The 22,274-nt window shown below is 40.0% G+C and overlaps 1 protein-coding gene and 1 pseudogene across 2 annotated transcripts in view; both read right to left on the reverse strand.

Annotated features, from left to right (window-relative positions):
* Window positions 1–534: 534 nt before the first annotated feature.
* LOC308385183 (HMG domain-containing protein 3-like) lies at window positions 535–2,271 on the reverse strand (the record flags this gene model as incomplete). The annotated part of the gene is made up of 6 exons (XM_080863977.1): window positions 2,148–2,271; window positions 1,969–2,070; window positions 1,693–1,883; window positions 1,468–1,609; window positions 733–1,383; window positions 535–635 (listed from the first exon to the last, which is right to left on the reverse strand). The coding sequence occupies exons 1-6, from the start codon at window positions 2,227–2,229 to the stop codon at window positions 535–537; spliced, it is 1,269 nt and encodes a 422-aa protein (XP_080720103.1). The 5' UTR covers window positions 2,230–2,271.
* A 7,580-nt stretch (window positions 2,272–9,851) lies between these two features.
* The window catches only part of LOC308385208 (dynein axonemal heavy chain 6-like), a 48,874-nt pseudogene continuing 36,451 nt past the window's right edge, over window positions 9,852–22,274 (reverse strand). Inside the window, exons 35-43 of the transcript in view lie at window positions 20,989–21,108; window positions 20,750–20,871; window positions 20,332–20,461; window positions 20,056–20,183; window positions 19,679–19,834; window positions 18,113–18,185; window positions 17,728–17,879; window positions 10,227–10,449; window positions 9,852–10,003 (exon numbers count right to left, since the gene is read on the reverse strand). The product of the transcript in view is annotated as a dynein axonemal heavy chain 6-like (transcript). The remainder of the gene's footprint in view (window positions 10,004–10,226; window positions 10,450–17,727; window positions 17,880–18,112; window positions 18,186–19,678; window positions 19,835–20,055; window positions 20,184–20,331; window positions 20,462–20,749; window positions 20,872–20,988; window positions 21,109–22,274) is intronic.

Below are 22,274 nucleotides of genomic sequence, written 5' to 3' on the forward strand. Positions count from 1 at the left end.
TTGGAGGTGAACCTGCTGGATGTGGAGGTCCTGGGCTGGTGTGGTTACACGAGGTCTGCGGTTGTGAGGCCGGTTGGATGTGCTGCCATATTCTCTGAAACGCCTGTGGAGACGGCTTATGGTTGAGAAATGAACATTCAATGCACGGGCGACAGATCTGGTTGACATTCCTGCTGTCAGCATGCCAGTTGCACGCTCCCTCATTGCTTGTGGCATCTGTGGCATTTTGCTGTGAGACAAAACTGCACATTCCAGGGTGGCCTTTTGTTGTGGGCAGTCTGAGGTACACCTGTGCACTACTCATGATGTCAGATCAGCATCCTGATGTGGCACACCTGTGAGGTGGGATGGATTATCTCAATATAGCAGATGTGCCCACTACCACACATTTGGACTGATTTGTGACCACTGTTTGGGAGGGATGGTTATATTGTGTATCTGGAATGAATTTTAGGTCTCTACGTCCATCCCATGGGGAATGGGAGCAGTAACAAAGGTGTTGCGTTTATATTTTTGTTGAGTGTATGAGAATCACTATTCAAAATAAGAAATTTTACCAGTGTCACCAGACGCTGAAGGTGCTGGGTTCAACACCGTTTCTGTGATTTCTCTGGGTTTATTGCACACCAGTGGGGCTAGGTACACAAAGAAAAGAATATACACACAGATAGGAACAAACCTAACATGTAAACAATGGTAGCGTTCTGGTCATGACACAATGCATGTACTTACCTACGACAGCTTGACCCAGTGCCGACAATGAGATATTGATCTTTCCAAGTCGACCATGTCTTAGCTGCCTCTCCAGAAGTTTCTTGTTGGTGACAGTGTTATAATGATGATTTATATTTCTCATCAGAAACACATGTGTGGATGGACTCATATTACTTAAAAAGTAATTGCTTTTCCTCATGTTTGCAAAGAACTGTTCAACAACTTGACTGTTCAGCCAGCCTTTCAGCTCCGGGACAAGTTGAATTCTGCGTAATATGTCCTTGGGATCTTTTGTATTTCCCTCATGAAATCTGTCATACAGGACATAATGGTCAGATGATCCAGTGACAGGATGAGGATTTTCATTTACACTATCCATCCTTTCATGTAGCCATGGAAGATTCACTTTCAGGCTTCCATCCTGTGCAGCCTTGACATTTTCCTCAGTGGGCTCAGCAAGTCGACCTTCATGTGGATGAAATGGCAGTTTATCAGGAACCCGCAAATTGGTGTGTGCTGCCAAACCCCTCGCAAAATCGTAAACACAGACGTTTGGCATGTGCTTCCAGGACAGGAGAAGGTCAGCAAAATCCCGGGGACTTTCAGCACGAAGATTAAATTTAACACTGTATACAATGCCATGTGGACATAGTATTACAGACCATCCTCCTGCAAGCAAAGATTTAAAAAGTTGTTTGTAATTGTAATTACATTTTTTAATGCTACTTCTAATAATCGCTAAGTGATGCTTACCAGAGGCACCCCATATGCTTTGAAAGACCTTATCATATGTCTGCCTGCTCTTCATCTTCTCCCTCAGTCTGGTGATGAGATCAAAGCGGGAGCCTTTGGAGTCGATGTTGCATGCTTTACACAATTTTCTTACCACTCCAACCTGACAGCAATTAGGGAAAACTGTAAATGGAACAACCCCAGAACTTTATGTCACATATTCTGAAAACTTCAAAGCAATGTTACCTTTTGTTTGGCAAGTTCATCCAACAGACGGTCTTCTGTGACACTGCTAAGCTTTGCTTCATGTGAAGAGCTTGTTCCTACTTTTTTAAACTCTGTGTTAAGCACAATGTCACTTGTTCGAGTTTCACTCCCGATCCATGGTGCCCAGTGCGTGTAACTTGGTGGAACGGAAAATGGATTCTTCACACCGCCTACAGAAAATGGCATGTTTTTAATTACAATCTAAATTACTTTAAAACACTGAATGACTTTCAAAAAGTTTTTGCCATCACTCACTTGGAAAAAACCCACGGCTTATCATTTCCAGGTGAATAGAGTTCCAAAAACCTTCAATGTCATGTTCACCATTGAAGTCTTCCGGGGCTTTGAGGTCACTCACTATAATAAATTGACTCATAAAAACATGCACATAATGTACACAATGAACTATATACACAAATGTACATTAAACTTACCTGCTAACTTGAACACCCCTTTTCTGTGTAAGTCCATAACTACCACAGGGGGGTGAAACCCACAGTTTATGCAGGAGTACATGTATTCTGCGTAAGTCAAAGCCTCAAAATGGCAATAAGCATGGAAAATGGTATCCCGAGAAGGAAACTTCACTCTTCTTAAGCCCTCCAATGAGTCAATGACCCTTGAAGCAGATACATGGTTCTGTAATATGACAATAGGGTGAAGAAGACTATGATTACACAGATATTTAAATTTGGGCACCAAAATATCATAATGACACAAACACATTTTTGAAGCAATCTTCAGATGAGTATATTTTATTTTTGTGATCCTCACCTGCAGATTTTCTCTCAAAAAAAGGCAAAGTTCAAGAGACAAAACAACATGGTTGTCAAAGTTGTGAAGCCCATCTGTCCACTCCTGGTACCTGTAGACCATGTGGCACCGAGGACACGATCTATGGTGTGTTGAAACATCTGTTAAAGACAAATCACATTAATGTCAAAACATTAGTATAGGAACAATTATAACTAATTATTTCACACTGATGTTTAATCTTATTCATTAAAACTTACTCTCAATCACTCCCATCATGCTGACAATCCTCGCTTTATTGGTAACTAGAACAGCCTCATCAAGTTTTGGGTGCTCTGGGCACACCTGGCACAACGTTTCACATGGAAAGAGCTGTTTCTGATGATCCATTTTCTGTGAGATGATATTTTCTGGAAGAGATCCAGGTATTTTTTTCTCTTTAAAAATATAGCGTATACTCCTTTCGACGGCAGCATTGTCCTCAAAGGAAGAACTCTCCTGAGTCATCTGTGATGGGGTGCCTGATGATAGTGGTACAGTTGATTTGAAGATGTCTCTCTGTGTCTGGAAGAGATGCCATTTAGCTATGTTTTTATGAGGACATGATATTCGAGGCTTTGCACAAGCACAATGCCAGGTGTTCCTCAGAGCATTGTAAGTCACAAATATTCTGCCAAGACGGCAGAAACTGTGTATTTCCGGCTCAAATACAGACAAACAGATCTGTGTTGAGGATCCACCAAAATCCACAATCACACAAAGTGGAGCATGTGCCATCTGGGCAGCTTTCTGTCTCTTTATGCATGTAGCAGCTTTGGCCTCTCCAAAAAATTTAAGGTCCACCATTTCCATCACGATGTGCTCTTGAAGAAAAACCTCCTTTACAGTTTCTCGGCAGTAATCTAGTGAGCGAAGGTGCTCACATAAACTGAAGCCTAGTCCGCTCCGCTGGGCCAGCAACTGGTATTGCTGACATTCCTCCAGCTCACATCTGATATTGTGAGACATCCCCCATGTTTTCCTCTGAACGTGAACTGGCACAGAAAACCCATGGCCAGTTCTCTGCACAGCAAATAACCCTGTAGTTTCATCTACACAAACACACTGCAGATGACTGGCCAGGCAAACATCTATTGATTGGTTGGAGTGCTTCCTCATCATGTGAGCCTTGTAGTTTTTGGTACGAAGAGCAAGGCCACAGTGAGGGCATGTCATTTTCATGGACTTTCCATCAGCTGCAGTTTTATTGAACACAGAGGGTAGAGCATATGAATGTTCTAACAAAGACTCAGAAAATGGTTCAGATCCCAAAGACAAAACCTTGGGGGGGAGACGGGGCTCCTCGAAGAGTACTGCCGGAGGAATACGGGTCTCCTCGGAGAGTTCAGCGGGGAGCAGTCCTGATAATGGTGGCTGACTTGGTATTGAAGAATGCTGACAAGACAATAAATGCCTTGCCATATCCCCACGCCGTATGATTGTAAGATTACAGACAGGGCAGTGAAAGTGTCCTGTTGTCCTACAAGGCAGCCTGCACCGGCATATCATTTTATCTGTAAGAGAAAAAAACAAACAAACAAACAAACAGACGTAATTTAAATGTAGTTGTATAGAATGCAACCAATTTGTCTAACAATCAGATTGTACATGTTAACAAAAACATCCAAGCCAACCTCAATAATGAAAGCAAAATGGTATGGATCACAAAAGTTATGTCTAGGAAAGTGGTGAAAACTAAATAAAAATATATTTTATAAAAACACTATTTTTGTTGCAGATGAATGAACTGAACTGTACAATATCAACAGCAACTTTTAAGTCAACAAAGATACTGCAGAAGTGCTTAAAAAAGTGCATATTTATAACTATAAAGTATATTTAATACAAACATACCTTTGAAAGGCAAAGCATTTTTTATATGCACACTTAGATGCTCCTCAATCTTTGCCCTGACAGTAGGGCTGAAAGTGGGGCACAGAGGGCAGTGAAAGAGTCCTCTGCAACACGTGTTGCATTCCTGCAATTCTGGCTTTAAGCCCGAATTTCAGATTGATAAGTGCATCTAAAACAGAGAGAGAAACAGATAAACACCATATACACATTTAAGTTAAGGTTTTAGCAGAAATAACAATTTACAGTTGGCATGTAATAGATTTGGGAAGAAAATCCTTGAAAAAAACCCCACAAATATTTTACAAGACACTTTAATTTGTGAGACATGTTTCTATTGACATATAACAGTCAATTGAACAGAGGCTAACTAAAATCTGGGCAATAAAAAAGCTGTACAGAAAAGAATAATGAATAGAAGTATTGATAAATATCTAAATCTGTTTGTGACGAAATTTACAGTGTTGACGCTAACCAAAGGTGTCACAAGTACACACGTTCCTTACTACAGTTTAGATACCTCTGTTTAAAAAGCACCGACTCGACTTTTTAGTCAAGTCGAAGCAAGAAGTACAGGGTTTAAAATATAATTTATGTACAAAATTTTGAAGTAATCTTGCGTCCAAAGCACGCGTGCTGATTTACAAATGTATGGATTACAAAGTACAGATACGCGTGCTACAATGTGAGAAGTAGAAGTATAAAGAAGTATACAGTAGGCACAAAAAAGTACAGCAGTAAAGATACCAGAAAATTCTACTTAAGTACAGTATTGAAGTATTCGTTATTTCGCATCTCTGACGCCAACAATAAATCATACTCTAATGCAAAATGTGTTTTTTGCTTCTTCTCGCCCACAGAAGCCATTAATCCAGCTCTCTTACTGAAACCAGGCCCAGGAAAAAGCATATCTGTGTGTTTCTCTGCCATGGAGCACGATGAAAAAACATTAAAATAAGGAGGAATGTTGTTGTAACGCAAAAAAAGTGGCAACATGATCATTGTAAGAAAACTAGACGATTCCTAGAATTATGAAATCACTAACGGCAAATTTATTTAAGAAAGACTTAACCAACCTTTGCGATCAACTTGCAAGACTTCCACGGTATCCATGCGTGTTTCCGGCTACTGTGGAGGTCACGTGCTTCTGGCTACTGTGGAGGTCACGTGTTTCCGGTTAGTGTGGAGCTCCACAGTGGCTGCAGCCAGACCCTTCTCCTTAAAGGCCGCATTTTAAGGCCGATTACGTCACAGCGACACGACGAAGACTGTCCCAATTCAAAGGCTGCTCTACATGCGGCCCTCAAATGCGTCCTTAATTTCCCTGAATTTTAAGGATGGGTCGGTGTAGCCTTCATGGCCCAACATATCCCAGACTTCATAGCTCGGCGGTGGTGTGGATAATTTAAAAAACGGCGGAAGCGGAGCGGACGAAGAGTAAACTTTCAGAAGTAAGTACTGAATATTATGTCACTTATTTATGTGCAAATGTTTTTATAATGAAGAACATAAAAAAATTACTGTTGGCAACATGTCGGGAAAGTTATGTGACATTAGCGACATTTGTACTAACTTGGTTTTAAAGCCTTTACTTCAAAATATTCGCCGTTCAATAGCTGAGCTTAATCTTACAGAGAATGTGATGATTTTATGCATAATTAAAGTCAGTCATGTCAGTCAGCTGACGGTTCACTCGTTAAGCTGAAAGAAAGATGCTTTAATCACAGGAGTCACATGTGTCCACTGTACCATCTGGGAACTCTTCTTGTTTAGCACTCGTAATAACACAAACACTAAATCCTGCTTCTCTGGTGCTGTTGTGTAGCAGTGTGTACACCTGAGACTGTCACCTGTCTGTCTGTCCTGCACTCTCTCTCTGTTTCTTTCTCTCTGATTGTGGAATAAAAGTATGAACATGTGTTTATAAGTTACACTTGTGTTTGAATCCTGCAGCTTATCACACATTTGATTTCTATGTGTGACACCTGCAAGTGTCCAGAGTGAGGACAGACTGAGGGACCCACTGCTGCACATCATCTGTGAGGCTTTGCACCCCTGATGATCCACCAGGACAAACTCAGCAGTGTGTGAGGAAGAGGAGGAGGAAGAGCCAGCAGCAGCTGACAGATGGAGAGAATAGACAGACTGTTCCCTGTTTGTGAAGGACTGCTAGGAAAGTTTAAAATAACTAATTGTCTGTCCTGAATCAGTCTTATTAGGTAATGTTCAAATAATTTGATCATCCCAGTGTTTCCAGTGTGGGAGAAAGTACTCAGAGTACTCAGGGCCTTCAAGTTACACACTATGAAAGGCAGCAACAAGTTTAATGTTCAGAAACCTAAAGTATGTATCAGCAGCAGAATGGAGCTAAAATAAATGTTTGTTTCAGTTCTATGAAGCTTTGAGTATTTTGGATCAGTAGCTGCTGTGTGTGTTGCATCATATTGCTGTAACTGTTTATATGCTTTATATATTCTGAGCTAAGTTGATCTATAGTGTTACATCATATTCTATAAGGATGTTATGTGTTTGTAGACTTTCTGCCCAGTTTGACCCATTTAGCAGACGTCAGCCTGTTTAAGGCTCTGATATCTATTCTGTGTGACTTACAGCAGTTATGACATGGTCTGATTTTCTCACCCAATAAAGGAATATTTCATATATCAGTCTACCCTTCATTCTATCAGACACAGTTACCACAGCTCGCACATTTTCTTTTTACACATGTATGTAAGCATTGAGCCAAATTTAGTAATGCCAACATACTGAAGGAACAACATTTGTCTCTTATATATGATACACCTATATATGCACTGTCAATATACATTTTGAACCAGCTGCAGATGTCAGAGTAACAACTGACTGACCCCCACATAAAGTGCGTTACAGTAGTCCACAGGGGAAGAAATAAAAGCATGGATCACGGTTTCAAAGTGCTGCCTAGGAAGAAAAGATTTCACTCTTGCCAGTCGCCTTAAATGATAAAAATGGACTGGTTCAACTTAAAACCAAGGGCAGTAACAACAGGTTTAAAATAAACTTCCAGGGGTTCCAAATGAAAAGAAGAGGACTCACAGGAGCCACTGGGTCCAAACACCAACAAATCTGTTTTCTTTTCATTCAAATTTAAAAAGTTTAGAGCCAACCAAGCTTCAATGTCATCTAGGCATGTCAAGAGAGGTGTTATTCAGATGCCATCCTTCTGCTTCAGTGGCAAATAAATTTGGTAGTCATTCCTATATACTTGTCTTTGAGTGAAGATTTAAGGTGGTAAGACATGTAATTAACTGCAACTTGAATCTGTACTGAAGCTCAGTATTTGACAAAGAGTTCATGTTCACTGCTGTAATAGCTAATAATGACTAATATAATAACCATAATATTGGCCATATTATATTTACATTACCAAAGTGATATGACTTTAGTCTCATGAACAACATTAGCTAATTGTTATTTAAATGACTGTAAGTAAGTTAAATGACTGTTCAGTACAGAAATGAAGCCCAACAATCATGTTTTACTGTCCTGTGGTCTCAGCCTCAGATACTCATCAAATCACACAAAGCTCTTGTAGAAACAAACAAACAAATGAAAAAAATATGTTCTCCTTCATTTCTGTCAAACAAAGTTGTATGACACGTTTCCAGCTGTTAGTATCATGGTTGCTAGGCAACCTGGGAAGCGCAACAGAGACTAGAGCCCATGTGTTTGCAACAAACTTGCCGTTTATTTTGCAAGTCGAGCTCAACACTGCCCCTAGCGTCCTGGAGCACTTCCGTTGTGATTTGGAGTTTGCATGTGTTTTGTATTTTGTACGTGTTTTGTATTTTGTACGTGTTTTGTATTTTGCATGTGTTTTGTATTTTGTATGTGTTTTAGAGCTTGCATGTGTTTTGTATTTTATACGTGTTTTGTATTTTGTATGTGTTTTGTATTTTGTACGTGTTTTGTATTTTGCATGTGTTTTGTATTTTGTATGTGTTTTAGAGTTTGCATGTGTTTTGTATTTTGTACGTGTTTTAGAGTTTGCACGTGTTTTGTATTTTGCACGTGTTTTGGATTTTGTACGTGTTTTGGATTTTGCATGTGTTTTGTATTTTGTACGTGTTTTGTATTTTGCATGTGTTTTGGATTTTGCATGTGTTTTGGATTTTGTATGTGTTTTAGAGTTTGCATGTGTTTTGGATTTTGTACGTGTTTTGTATTTTGTATGTGTTTTGTATTTTGTACGTGTTTTGTATTTTGTACGTGTTTTGTATTTTGCATGTGTTTTGTATTTTGCATGTGTTTTGTATTTTGTACGTGTTTTGGATTTTGTACGTGTTTTGTATTTTGTACGTGTTTTGTATTTTGCATGTGTTTTGTATTTTGCATGTGTTTTGGATTTTGTATGTGTTTTAGAGTTTGCATGTGTTTTGGATTTTGCACGTGTTTTGGATTTTGTACGTGTTTTGGAGTTTGCATGTGTTTTGGATTTTGTACGTGTTTTGGATTTTGCATGTGTTTTGGATTTTGTATGTGTTTTGGAGTTTGCATGTGTTTTGTATTTTGTATGTGTTTTGGAGTTTGCATGTGTTTTGAATTTTGTACGTGTTTTGGATTTTGCATGTGTTTTGTATTTTGCATGTGTTTTGGAGTTTGCATGTGTTTTGGATTTGGTATGTGTTTTGGAGTTTGCATGTGTTTTGGATTTTGTATGTGTTTTGGAGTTTGCACGTGTTTTGAATTTTGTACGTGTTTTGTATTTTGCATGTGTTTTGTATTTTGCATGTGTTTTGGAGTTTGTACGTGTTTTGTATTTTGCACGTGTCTTGGTGTTTGCATGTGTTTTGTATTTTGTACGTGTTATGGATTTTGCACGTGTTTTGGATTTTGCATGTGTTTTGGAGTTTGTACGTGTTTTGGAGTTTGCATGTGTTTTGGATTTTGTACGTGTTTTGGAGTTTGTGCGTGCTATTTGGAATTTGTAAGTGTCTTGGAGTTTGTACATGCTTTGTCTTTATGGGCCACCGTACAGTTTCCTGCTTCAAATTTGGGTATATTTGCCTTATTTGTCTAATAAATGCCTAAATAAAAAAATAGAATTCTTAGTTTTTCTAAAACATTGCTTTTCTTGTTTTCACGAAGCCATCAACTTAAAAAAATTTCCTTTCACTTTTACAGTTATCCTTCTGTCACTCGTCTCCACCCACTCCACCTTGCCTCTCTTGTTCACCGTGTGCTGCCTTGGATAGTGATGGCTGACACCAGGTATTTAAACTCATCTACCTTTGCTACCTCTGCTTCTTGTGACTTGTTAACTGACAGATGAAATGAAGCAGTGTAAGGCAGTGTAGTGCTTCCACTGTGAAAATGGGACGTCTCCTTTCTAAAGAGTTTGTTATATAAATAAATGTAGTCAAACACATGTGCGAGATGAAGGACGCAGAAACATCAGTTAGAGTGAAATTTTTATTACGGTCTGTGTTGTACACAAAATTAATTCAAGTTTGTGCAAATGTTTTGGTGCCATTCAAAATTCTGCTTTGCACTGGAATAAACATTTAATCATCCAACTGGCACAGGAGTGCGGAGGCTTTGGATATCCAGTAGTCGCTGTGTCGCTGGGAGGGAAGCATTACTGTCACCACAAAATTAGTTGAGTGACCTGAAGGGAGAGAGACATGAAGGGTGAGGAAACAATCTGAGCAAACATCCTTTTTTCTTTTTTTGACATTATATGTTGGTAACAGGGACGGGCGCTGTATCCCACCAAAACTCCCAGCAATGCCCAAAAACGAACTCTTGGCCTTATGATAGTATAAAATGTGTCATGACTTTAAATGTAAAAAGGTTTCCAGGGAGTGACTTTGGATACATCAGGTGTGTACCTGTGGTGGACAGAGTGCCAGCTCTGGCTGAGGTCTTGTACAGAGGAGCGTGGTAGAGGTCGGGCTCTGGGACGTAGTTCTGCTGTGGCTCAAAGTGCACCACCGGCAGCATGGCGTTCCTAACCCGAGGCAGCGCGTCATCAATCCCCATGCCGACATCGTCCCAGCGACAGGCATCCATGAACATGCCGTGAAAAAGTACACCGTCCTGTGGCTCAGGTAACTGTTTTAACAAGTAACCATATTAAAGGAATTACCTTTTTACTGACAAACTCTTGAAACAAAGTAAATACAAAGGCTTTCTTTTTGCAGGTTGTGCCTTTTCAGAAAAAATGGTGGTTTCTATACCTGCAAAGGCAGAAAAGAAAACAAAGAACATGTGGCTTTGCTTTGATCAGATGTATCCAGAGCTTTTTATTCTTTAAGGATTTCATTTTCATGAACAGAGATTTAAAGAAGCGTTGGCAAGTTGGGGTTGATATTCACTATTTATGACGCTTAGGAGGGCATCAATCTGATATCTCATCAGGAAATAAACTCAGTATTTTAAAAAAGAAAACAATACTGGTGGCTGTACCGCCCTCCAGATTCACACCGGAGTCAAGTATAACACAACCTTACTAAAGAAATCAGTATGTAGTCCAATCAAAAATAATGGATAACAGATTTAATTTGATCATTTAGGATACATTTGCTCTGTGGTGCTAACTTTGAGACCATCAGATCAGATTTAGAGATTCAGGATAAAGTAATGTCACAAAAACCTTAATCAATGAATACAAGAATTAGAGACATATATCAAATAGGTCATCATCTCAGCTTCCTACAACTTTCTAATTCACATTTTACATTGACCATTTCAAATGCTTGCCTAAAAACAAAACAAGCTAGAGGTCATATTAATGGTTAAAGGATTTATCTTCAGCCCGCTTAGTCCTTGGAAGCAAAACAAACCTATAGGTTTGTTTTGCTTCCAAGGACTAACTGAAATCATGCAAACACAATTTAAAAACATAATTGATAACATAACTTGTAAATAACCCTGAATGCCTTCCCTTGCACCTTATTTTGGCACTCATTCCTGTTTTCTACTACCAACTTCCTGTCCGTGTGTAGAAGCTTTTATTTTGATGGGACGATTTCCTGTAAAACTGTTTTTGGCGCAGTTTTCAGCAGCAGTTGCGGGAGTTTAGAAAAGTGATGGCTTAACGGAGCCTATGGTGATTTCTTTTGTCATTAGCAGCCCCCTTGATAGAGGCACAAGGTATGGTTATGATGTAAATAAGGAGACGTTTAGATGTTTTTGTGACAGTCGCTACATTTGTTAAATGTTACGTTGAAACGAACTTCATGTTATAAGGTTTACGATTGTAAGAGTGTGGATTATTTTGCTTACACGCTGTTTCTATGTATACATCCCCAGCTCTTACGGTGAGATTGATGGTTTACTGCCATTAAACCTTCAAAACGTCATCAGTAAAGTGTCATCCTTCATTCGGGGGGTTCGCTACAGTAAGAGCTTACCTCCGGGAGCAGCGAGAGCGAGAGCTTCCTGCGATCGGAACGGTAACGGCACGGCACGGAGCAGCAAGCTACAGCAACGGTCCGGTAACAAGCAATTGCTCTCAAAATGGAAAATATAGAAGGAGGTCAGTTAAACGAAAAGGAACAACGAAAGGAATTAACATGCGAAGCTGATGAAACAGCTAATGAAACGTTCCCAAGGCGATCAGAACGGCTCAGTGTGCCCATGGAGAAAATGCTCTTATATCAAAGGGATGAACAGAATAAAAGAGAGAAGAAACTGCTAACCATTTATGAACATTGGAAAGGCCAGGTCAGAGTATACAGAGAAGACCTGAAAAATGATTTATCAGATTCACGGTTAGCAGAAATGGCTGATGATATTGAAAGGACCGTAAATGATATGACAAAAGCATACAGTGAATATAGAGAGCGTAATGAACCATCCCATGTCATAAGGCGCAAAATGGACTCTTGTGAATCAGTGACAAAGGACATTATGAAAATCATATCTGAGCGTTTAGCAGCTATAGATGAGTATGATGCAGATAGAGAAAGGCAGCGCCTTCATCAGCTCTTAGCTTATGAACATGCTAAGTCCATATTTGGTACTGCATCACAGTCAAGTTACCAATCTGAAGCAAGCATTGCAGCCAAAATAATCGATGCTGCTGCAGAATTAGCTGCAAAAGAAGCTCAGTATAAAATCACACAAGAGGAAATAAAACAAAAAATAAGAGAAATGGAAGAGAAACACAGGAGGGAATTGGATGCACAAAGGTCTGAACTAGAGCGTTTACAAGCAGAAAAGGAAAGGCAAGCAGCACGTGCAAAAGAGTTTAGAGTTTAAAGTTGATATGGACAGTCAGTTAATGTTACAGAGCAATGGGATGTCTGTTATCAACCAAAGCTTTGCACAACCAGCCTCAGAGCTCTCTACAGGTTCATATCACCCACAAGTGGAACAATATGCATCCATCCCTGTCAATAATCCTCTACAACAACTGCACTCACAAATTGTCACTCCATCGCCTCCCACAGACGTATTGCAGCTGGCTAAAGCTATTCAAGACAGCATAGCAGTAAGCAGAATTCCAGTGCCTGTGCCCATCGTGTTCAGCGGAGATCCCATCACCTACATCGAATGGAAGGCTTCCTTCATCTCACTGGTGGGCCACAAAGGTATATCTCCAGCTGAAAAACTGCATTTGTTAAAAAGGTATATCACTGGTCCTGCTCTTAAGTGTCTTGAGGGCACGTTCTACCGCAGTGATGAAGAGGCATACAAAGATGCATGGAAAAGACTTGACCAACGCTACGGTCAGCCATTTGTTGTTCAAAAGGCATTCAGAGACAAACTGTCAAAGTGGCCTAAAATCCACTCAAAAGATGCAGAAGGTCTACGGGCCTTTTCTGATTTTCTCACAACTTGTCTGCAAGCAACACCACATGTAAAGGGCTTTAGAGATACTAAGTGACTGTGAGGAAAACCAAAAGTTATTGCATAAGATTCCAGAATGGCTTGCAACGCGTTGGAACCGTCAAGTCACAGTTGCTCTCATGAAAGGCAAAGATTTTCCCTCTTTCAAGGATTTTGCAGAGTTTGTAGCACTCGAGGCAGAAATTGCATGTAATCGCATGTAATCCTGTGACTTCTTCATATGCACTCTATTCATGCAGCTCATCCTTGGAGAAAAGATACATAAGGGAGACCAAACCAAACAGATCTGTGACTCAAGTCTTTACTACACAAGCCACAGTACAAGGAGAAAAAACTAAGTCAAATGACACAAGGTTAAAGGTGGCCTGCATGTTCTGCAAAGATGAAAGTCATCAGTTGTCAAAGTGCCCAAGCTTCTCAGAGAAATCACTAGACCACAAACGGACATTTGTGAAGGAAAATAAACTGTGCTACGGGTGCTTAAAGGTGGGCCACAATGCCAGAGACTGTCGTCATCGCCACAAATGTGACACTTGCAAAGGACGACACCCCACCTGTTTGCACAATGAGAGTCACATGGCAAATGAAAGGCCTCAGAGCTCTACAAACGTCGCTTCAACCACAGAAAATGATACCATGGCAGCCACAGCTCTGAATGTTACTAAGGTGGGTCAATCAGGTAGTACCTCCATGATTGTTCCTGTGTGGGTTTCCACTACTCAGAGTCCATCTAAAGAGAAGCTTGTGTACGCTTTATTAGACACACAAAGTGACAACACATTTGTCAGTGAGGAGATAACTAACCAGTTACAAGCAGCATCCCATCCAGTTAAGCTAAAACTAACCACGATGCTGGGAGTTCACATGACAGTCAAAAGTCAGAGAGTAGCAGGGTTACGTGTGAGAGGTTATAATTCAGATGTTCACATTGACCTTCCACCCTCCTACACAAAGGAGTACATCCCATTTAACTATGACAACATACCCACAAATGAAACTGCAAGGCAATGGCCCCATCTGTCAGAGATCGCTGATCAGATACCCCCTCTCCTGAGTTGTGATGTTAGACTACTCATTGGATTTAACTGTCCCAGAACTCTAGCTCCAAAACAGGTTCTACTCGGAAAAGACAATGAGCCATTTGCCATACAGACAGACCTAGGGTGGAGCATTGTTGGTGGCTCATCAGAGTCAAATGAAACTGAAACAAGTCTGTGCCATAGGGTCATGATAAAGGAAATGCCTGCTGTAACACCAATGGACATGATCAATGTTCTTCAATCGGATTACAAAGGCACGTGACAAAACGGTCTCACAAGAGGATCTCGTTTTTCTGGAAAAACTTAAGGAAGGGATAAAGAAAAACGAACAAGGACACTGTGAGATGCCTCTTCCATTCAAGCAAAGGCCAAACTTACCAGATAACAAAAGGCTTGCAGAGATCAGACTGGAACACTTAAGGAGAAGGTTGAACAAGAATGAGAACTACAAAAATGAACTGCCCACAGCACAACCTGTCGAGCTGGATCTGACCATAGGAGATCCAGAAGTCAGAAAAGTACAGACAATGTTAACTAAAGTCACAGACACTGTAAGTCTTGCTGAATGTCTAAGTAAGTTCTCCTCCTGGTCCAAAGCAATTAAGGCTGTAGCACGTCTCATAAGAAGGGCTAGACACATCAAGTCAAATGCATCAGCTACAGTGAGTGAGCAGAAAAATGCTGAACTTGTGATCATTCGACATGTACAAAGTCAAGCGTATGAACAGGAAATAAAACAGCTGAAGAAAGGAGAACAGCTCCCACATCATAACAAACTGTTTAAACTGGACATTTTCATGGATACAGATGGTCTCCTGAAGGTGGGAGGGAGACTCCAGCATGCAACGAGTGACACCTTCAAACACCCGATCGTGATCCCAAAAGAACATTGTGCAGCCAAACTCATAATATCTCACTTTCATAACAAAGTAAAACACCAAGGAAAGGGATTCACCATAAATGAAATCAGATCCAGTGGCTACTGGATTCCTGGAATGAGTAAAACAGTTGCCTCATTCATCCGACAATGTGTGATCTGCCGCAGACTCCGCAAAGCTCCAGAGGGTCAGAGGATGAGTGACCTACCTCCACATCGCTTAGAGCCCTCTCCTCCCTTCACACACTGCAGCATGGACTGTTTTGGTCCATTTGTGACAACAGAGGGAAGAAAACAACACAAACGGTACAGACTCCTACTTACTTGCTTTTGTTCTCGTGCCATTCACATCGAGTTCTTAGAGGACTTGTCTACTGATGCATTTATTAATGCATTAAGATGTTTCATTTCAATCAGAGGTGCAGTTCGACACATCCAATGTGACCAGGGAACGAACTTTGTTGGTGCTCAGAATGAGTTTAAAGCAGCTTTAAATGAGCTAGACACTCAGAGACTAAATACATACTTGACTGAAAAACAATGTGACTTTGTGATGAACGCACCCCATGCTAGTCATACAGGGGGAGTGTGGGAACGTCAGATAAAGACTGTCAGAAGTGTGCTGAATACCACTCTGTCACTGGCTCATGACAGACTCAATGATGCTTCATTGCGGACGTTATTCTATGAAGCCATGGCTATAGTCAATAGCAGACCTCTGACTATAGATAACTTGTTTCAAATATTTTTATTGAGAGCAAGTATCATGATTGTAGTTTTTACAAATTGACATAACATAGCTTATGCTCCTTTTTTTCTCTAAACTAATAAGGCAAATAATTAAACAACACCAACAACAACACAAAAAAAAAACAAAAAAAAAACCCCGCAGTCACCCATAAGGGGTCCCAATACCCCGGCTGTCGGCAAAAGGGAAGAGAAACAAGTAAACAAAATTTTATATTTTCCCAAGGTATATAAGTAAAGGGTGCCAGATTAATTCAAAATCTTTTACATTGTCATTCATACTATATCTTATTTTTTCAAGGTGAAGAGTGTTTATAAGTTCAGTAAGCCACATTTTTAATACAGGAGTTTCATTGCCTTTCCAAAGCTGCAGGATCAATTTCTTTGCAATAATCAAAACATATGCCATAAACCTTTTTTGAGAGTGTTGTAAATTTTGTGTTTCATTGGAAATCCCAAAGATGATTACTGTCGGATTTGGTTCAATCTTACTTTTAAAAATATTAGACATATAAGTAAAAATATCATACCAAAAACCCTGAAGCCTTGGACATAGTGCAAAACAATGTAACAGATTTCCATAGTGTATCTGACTATAGATAACTTGAACAGCCCCAACAGCCTAGAACCGCTCACACCCAATCATCTGCTGCACATGAAATCCAATGCACCGTTGCCCCCACCTGGTGCCTTTTCAAATGAGGACCTGTACAGCAAGAAGAGGTGGCGCCGCGTGCAGTTCCTTGCAGAGCAGTTCTGGAGCCGCTGGAGACAAGAATACATTCACAACATCATTTCAAGGCAAAAGTGGCACTCACCAAAGAGGAATCTAAAAGTAGGTGATGTTGTGTTGGAAATGGATGAACTGGCACCCAGAGGGGAATGGAGACTTGCAAGAGTTGTAGAGACTGTCAGTGGAAAAGATGGACTTGTGCGAAGGGTAAAGATCTCACTTGGAGAAAAGAGACTCAATAATAAAGGTCAACGCTCTACTAAACTATCAGTTGTTGAGCGTCCAGTACAAAAACTTTTATTGTTGTTAGAAAGTTCCTAAGGTAACTCCTACATGGGTTATTTTGTTTGGGAAAATTATTCATTTTGGTTCTTATGTAAACCAATTATTCGTAATTTTGGTGGGAGTGTAAATAACCCTGAATGCCTTTCCTTGCACCTTATTTTGGCACTCATTCCTGTTTTCTACTACCAACTTCCTGTCCGTGTGTAGAAGCTTTTATTTTGATGGGACGATTTCCTGTAAAACTGTTTTTGGCGCAGTTTTCAGCAGCAGTCGCGGGAGTTTAGAAAAGTGATGGCTTAACGGAGCCTATGGTGATTTCTTTTGTCATTAGCAGCCCCCTTGATAGAGGCACAAGGTATGGTTATGATGTAAATAAGGAGACGTTTAGATGTTTTTGTGACAGTCGCTACATTTGTTAAATGTTACGTTGAAACGAACTTCATGTTATAAGGTTTACGATTGTAAGAGTGTGGATTATTTTGCTTACACGCTGTTTCTATGTATACATCCCCAGCTCTTACGGTGAGATTGATGGTTTACTGCCATTAAACCTTCAAAACGTCATCAGTAAAGTGTCATCCTTCATTCGGGGGGTTCGCTACATAACTGATTTTGTGTGAAAATGTAAGAAGTTTGAATAAAATATTGCACATAAAAACCAAACTGATGTAGTATTTTAGATTGCATCTTGAGATTGTTGATCTGCTCTTCCACATTAGCTCTCCTGCTATTAGCCAGAAAAATAGCATCTTAAAGTACTGCTAATATTTGAAGGGCTGGAGAAAAGAATGTTTGTGCCCTTTTTTTAAGCACTACTGAAAGCATTACTAAGAGCACTGCTCCTCTTACAGTACCTCCTCATCCATGTTCAGTTTTGCACCAATGGGAAGAGTGCGTAGAGCCTCACAGACTGCTTCCTCATCCCTGTACGCCGGCACCACGCTGAAGCGGAAATTAAGCTCCTCAATAGGCAGACTGTAACGCCGGGCATGATTCTGCAACACTCCTACAGGCCATCAAAGACACAAGAGCATTGAAACAAGTCACTGTGCTGTTTAGCTAAATCTACCAATAAACACACATTTAATTAATAGCTCTCTTTTAAACTTAATTCATTTATTTTTACACTGTATACTTGAAAGAGTAGTCAGAGTGATCATTGTAGTCCTCAAGCTCAGCTCTAAAAGTTTGCCTTACTGTTAGTGTTCATTAAAAAAACAGCATGTTTCAGTGTGTTACCAGTAAGAAAGCCTTGAGGGAAGAAGAACCCGGAGATCCAAAGTGATTTGGGCTGACCACGTGTGATCCAAGTCTTGCAAGAGAGGAAAAGAGAAGCAGAGACGCAATTAAAATATATGTATCTTTAAATAACAATTTCTTTATGCAGTATCTTCTTCTTTTATTCGATATATTGCATTACAGGCATCCTATTACTGAGGGGACCTGAATTGACCCAGTGAATCAGTTTACATTGGATTCTGTTTCCTAAGATAATCAGCATGTGGAGTGTGACTCAGTGTTTATCCACTGCTGTATAAACTAATAGGACTTTACCCTGTTTGTGCTTGTTTAAGTGAATTATAGTGACTGTACGATACACATGTTCAGAGCAGACTTAAGGAAGAGCAGCTTCAATCAGGGGAAATGAACCAAACACTAAACCAGGATGTGCAGGAAGGTGAACTCAGAATGTACATGTGTTATTACAGTTTTCCAACCTAAAGAGATAACACACAAATCAAATGTGTGCATTTGACGGAGGACGGGCCAGACGGCCCCTCGGACCCTCCAGCGACGACGGAAGGCTGAAGCGGTCCCTCGGACCCTCCAGCGAAGACAGACGGAATGCTGAAGCGGTCCCTCGGACCCTCCAGCGAAGACAGAAGGCTGAAGCGGTCCATCGGACCCTCCAGCGAAGACGGACGAAGGCCAGACGGGCCCCTCGGACCCTCCAGCGAAGACAGATGGAATGCTGAAGCGGTCCCACCCTCGGACCCTCCAGCGAATGGACGAGCCCCCATTTATGTTACGTCCTAAGTCTAGGCGTGTCTTGAACGCAACAAAACATTGGCCCACCACACTCCACCCAAAACAAGAACCCAAACAATAGTATCTTTTAAAATGCTAAGCAGCCATTTATTTGCTTCAGCAGTGAGCAGTGCCAAAAATAACAAACAAAACTCCCTAATGGTCCCTACGCTTTCCTACCCAAAAATGAAAACCAAACAAAAGACAATTCTCTTACCTAACTTTTTATATGAAAAACAGGAGAAAACTTAATCAACAAAAATGGCTTCTCACGCCTACCTGGCTGCTGCAGTGAACAATATATACAAGGTGGAAAAAATACTCAATTACTACTTTATAAATCTATTTACAGCTATTTACAAAAACTAAGATACCAACACCACAATGATCACAACCCATGACAAACTGAAACACAGGGCTTAAATACATAGAGGGAGCAATCGGAATGGACAACAGGAGGGAAACACAGCTGGGGCAAATCAGAACTGATGAGACAAGGAAGCGTAAACTGAACACACTGAGATAAGACAGACCTTCAAAGTAAAACAGGAAACACATAACAGTCACGCCTAACACAAAACACTGACAACATTGGATCGTAACACAATAAAATACAGCCAATATGCCAGACCTGAGCTAGAAAAAGACTTCTATTCTAATCCAATTTCCACACATAATTTATGTTCGCTTTATAAAGACACATTTCACACAAACTTCTATAATTCCACTGGACTGAACTTGAAAACGTGTGTGTTTTTGTTAATATCTGTGTGCAACCCTGGATAAAGAAGACAGCGGTTTGAGGGAAGGGTAGGCAGAGTTCGCCCAGTGGGCGGGGACCTGGTTGTTCAGAAAGCTTGTGTAGATTCGGTCCATTTCCTCTGACATCACAACGAGACCTGCTATTGCCTTTTGCAGAGTGATAAGAGACATCTACGAAAAAGAAAGTGAGAATAACACATCACAGTAACGACAGATTCCTAAAAATGTTATTTCTGAAACTACACAGAACGCATACTTTTGATTGTTTAGGTTTTTTTCTTTTTGAATTTTCCTCTAAGATCACGTAAATAAACTACAATCCAAAGAAAACAACTCCTGAAGTGGTCATGAGATGATCTCCACCAATTAAAGGTGTGTGGTTTTTACGTCACCCTGAGAACTTTAAGCAAGTTGTTGAATCGGTCTGCTTCTTGGCCCAAAACAGTTGTGAGGGAGATCAGGTGCCCATTGGTGTCTTTGATAAACAGTGTGTCAGTTGCTTCTTCCATGTCCAGTCGCTCCGCACTCCAAAAGAAAGACAAGTTCACAGAGAGATAAAAGACAACACAAACCAATGAAACATGGGGAAAAAGAGTGAGCGCAATAATGCAAAGTCTCAGCAGTAACTGAGATCGATGTGCAGGTGAATCCATGTGGGGTCAGCGTACCGGGCAGTTTGGCTAGAATTAGCTCGGCGAGCTCGCAGACTCTGTCATCGTTACTCTTAGCTCCATGTTGTGCTGAAGAACGAGGATTAACATCCAGTATGGTATTGATCAGAGTTATAGTTTCTTGACGCTGCAGAGGCAAACACACACACACACACACTCATATATTGATATTTTATCATAGCACTCCCAAAGCTCATAAACTGCATGACAAACATAACTTTAAATCACTAAAACGACCACAAGCCATTTCTCATAATTGCTGTGGACTGAAGAAATTAACAGATTTTGAAAAACTACGTATAAATAAGAACTTGCTGTCATTTATATTTAAGAGGACAACTGGCAGTCTGGTATAAAATAGAGACAGAGACATTTGCTTGTAATGTCCTGGTATTGTTACAGTATTGTTCCTCACCTGAAAAGCCAAGTTGGCATTCTCATGCATACCAAAGACCTCAGGATCATCAATGATTGGAAGATTCTTAATATACTTCTTATATTGTTCAAGTTCATCTGACTCTGGAGCATAGTAAACACCTTACAGGGAGAAAACCATTAACTGAGATATATAGCATGTGAGCGTGCACTGTGCATACGCGTGCTTACATACACATGTACACACACACATACAAAAGAGGGCAGAAAGAACAATACCTGAGGGGGAGTAGGTGTAGCCAGGCTGCAGAGCTTCTGGAGAAAAAAAGCCTTTGAGGGTTGTCCTTAGGCACCGTTGGTCCCAGGCACCCGTCACTCTGCCTCCATATGTGATCTCACCTGAAGAGAAAAAAGACACAGTAGGATTTGAGATATTTCATGGCTTTCTTTGTTTATGAATGCAGGAGATATTGCTTTTAAAGACCAGACCCTGTTCTAGTTTCAGTTGGTCAAAATCTCACTCAGAATCAGAAAAATAAAAAAGTTACGGAAAAAACAGCAACAACTTTAAACTAAAAAAATATGCATATAGAATATTTACATAGATATGTGTAATACCCGTTCCTATACAGATAATTTTGAAAGAAGTTGGATCCAGGTCATTCAATTTAAAGATGAAATACTAAAAAGAGAAATCTATTACAGAACAGAAAACACGGGGGAAAAAATCGTCCCTTTTTCTTTTATATAAAGCTGAATGATCTGAATCAGGGGTCGGCAACCTGCGGCTCTTTAGTCCTTATATTGCAGCTCTGCATGGTTTGGAAAAATAAATTAAGTTTAACTGAAGTTTATTTTATTTGTGCTAGTTCTTTTTTTTTAAAACTTGTAGTTCTAAATTGGAAGATTATTGTGATCCTGAATAATAAAGTTATATTTTATTATTTTTCGTCGCTCAAAATAAGCGTCACACTTGTGGAAGCCGGTAGCTCCGCTACACTCCCAAAGCCCAGAAGGCGATATAAGGATGACGGCTCACTGTTTTTGTTTGCTACATGGATAATTTAAGTTCAGCTTTTTAATTCATTTTAAAGACACCTTCAACTGGTGTCTTTTTAGTTATTATTTTTTAAGGGTTGACAATGTGTTCATTACATAAATAAAATTAAATTTTCTCCATAGCACTTCATGGATTTCATAAGTAACACACTAGAGTTGTTTATACGAAGCATAGAGGTAAAAAAAAACAATAATTAACTTCATTTTAGATGTCAAAAAGTATTGTGGCTCCCAGTGTTTCCTTTTCCGTAGAAACCCGGTCCAAATGGCTCTTTGGGTGTTTAAGGTTGCTGACCGCTGGTTTAAAGTGTCCTATTATCCTTCCCACACTTTTATTTTTATGAAACAGCTGCATGTTTAGGTTCAAGGACATGCAATCATGTTTGTTTTGTGAAAAGGCTTTCTATTAATATAAAATGTCAAAATACAAATAAGACATGCATTACATATGGGAAATAAGATGCTACACAAACAGTCCCTAACTTATTACCTTGTTGAATTTAGAT

This window comes from Rhamphochromis sp. 'chilingali', assembly GCF_963969265.1.
Source record: "Rhamphochromis sp. 'chilingali' genome assembly, chromosome: 17".
In the NCBI taxonomy this organism is placed as follows: Eukaryota; Metazoa; Chordata; class Actinopteri; order Cichliformes; family Cichlidae; genus Rhamphochromis; species Rhamphochromis sp. 'chilingali'.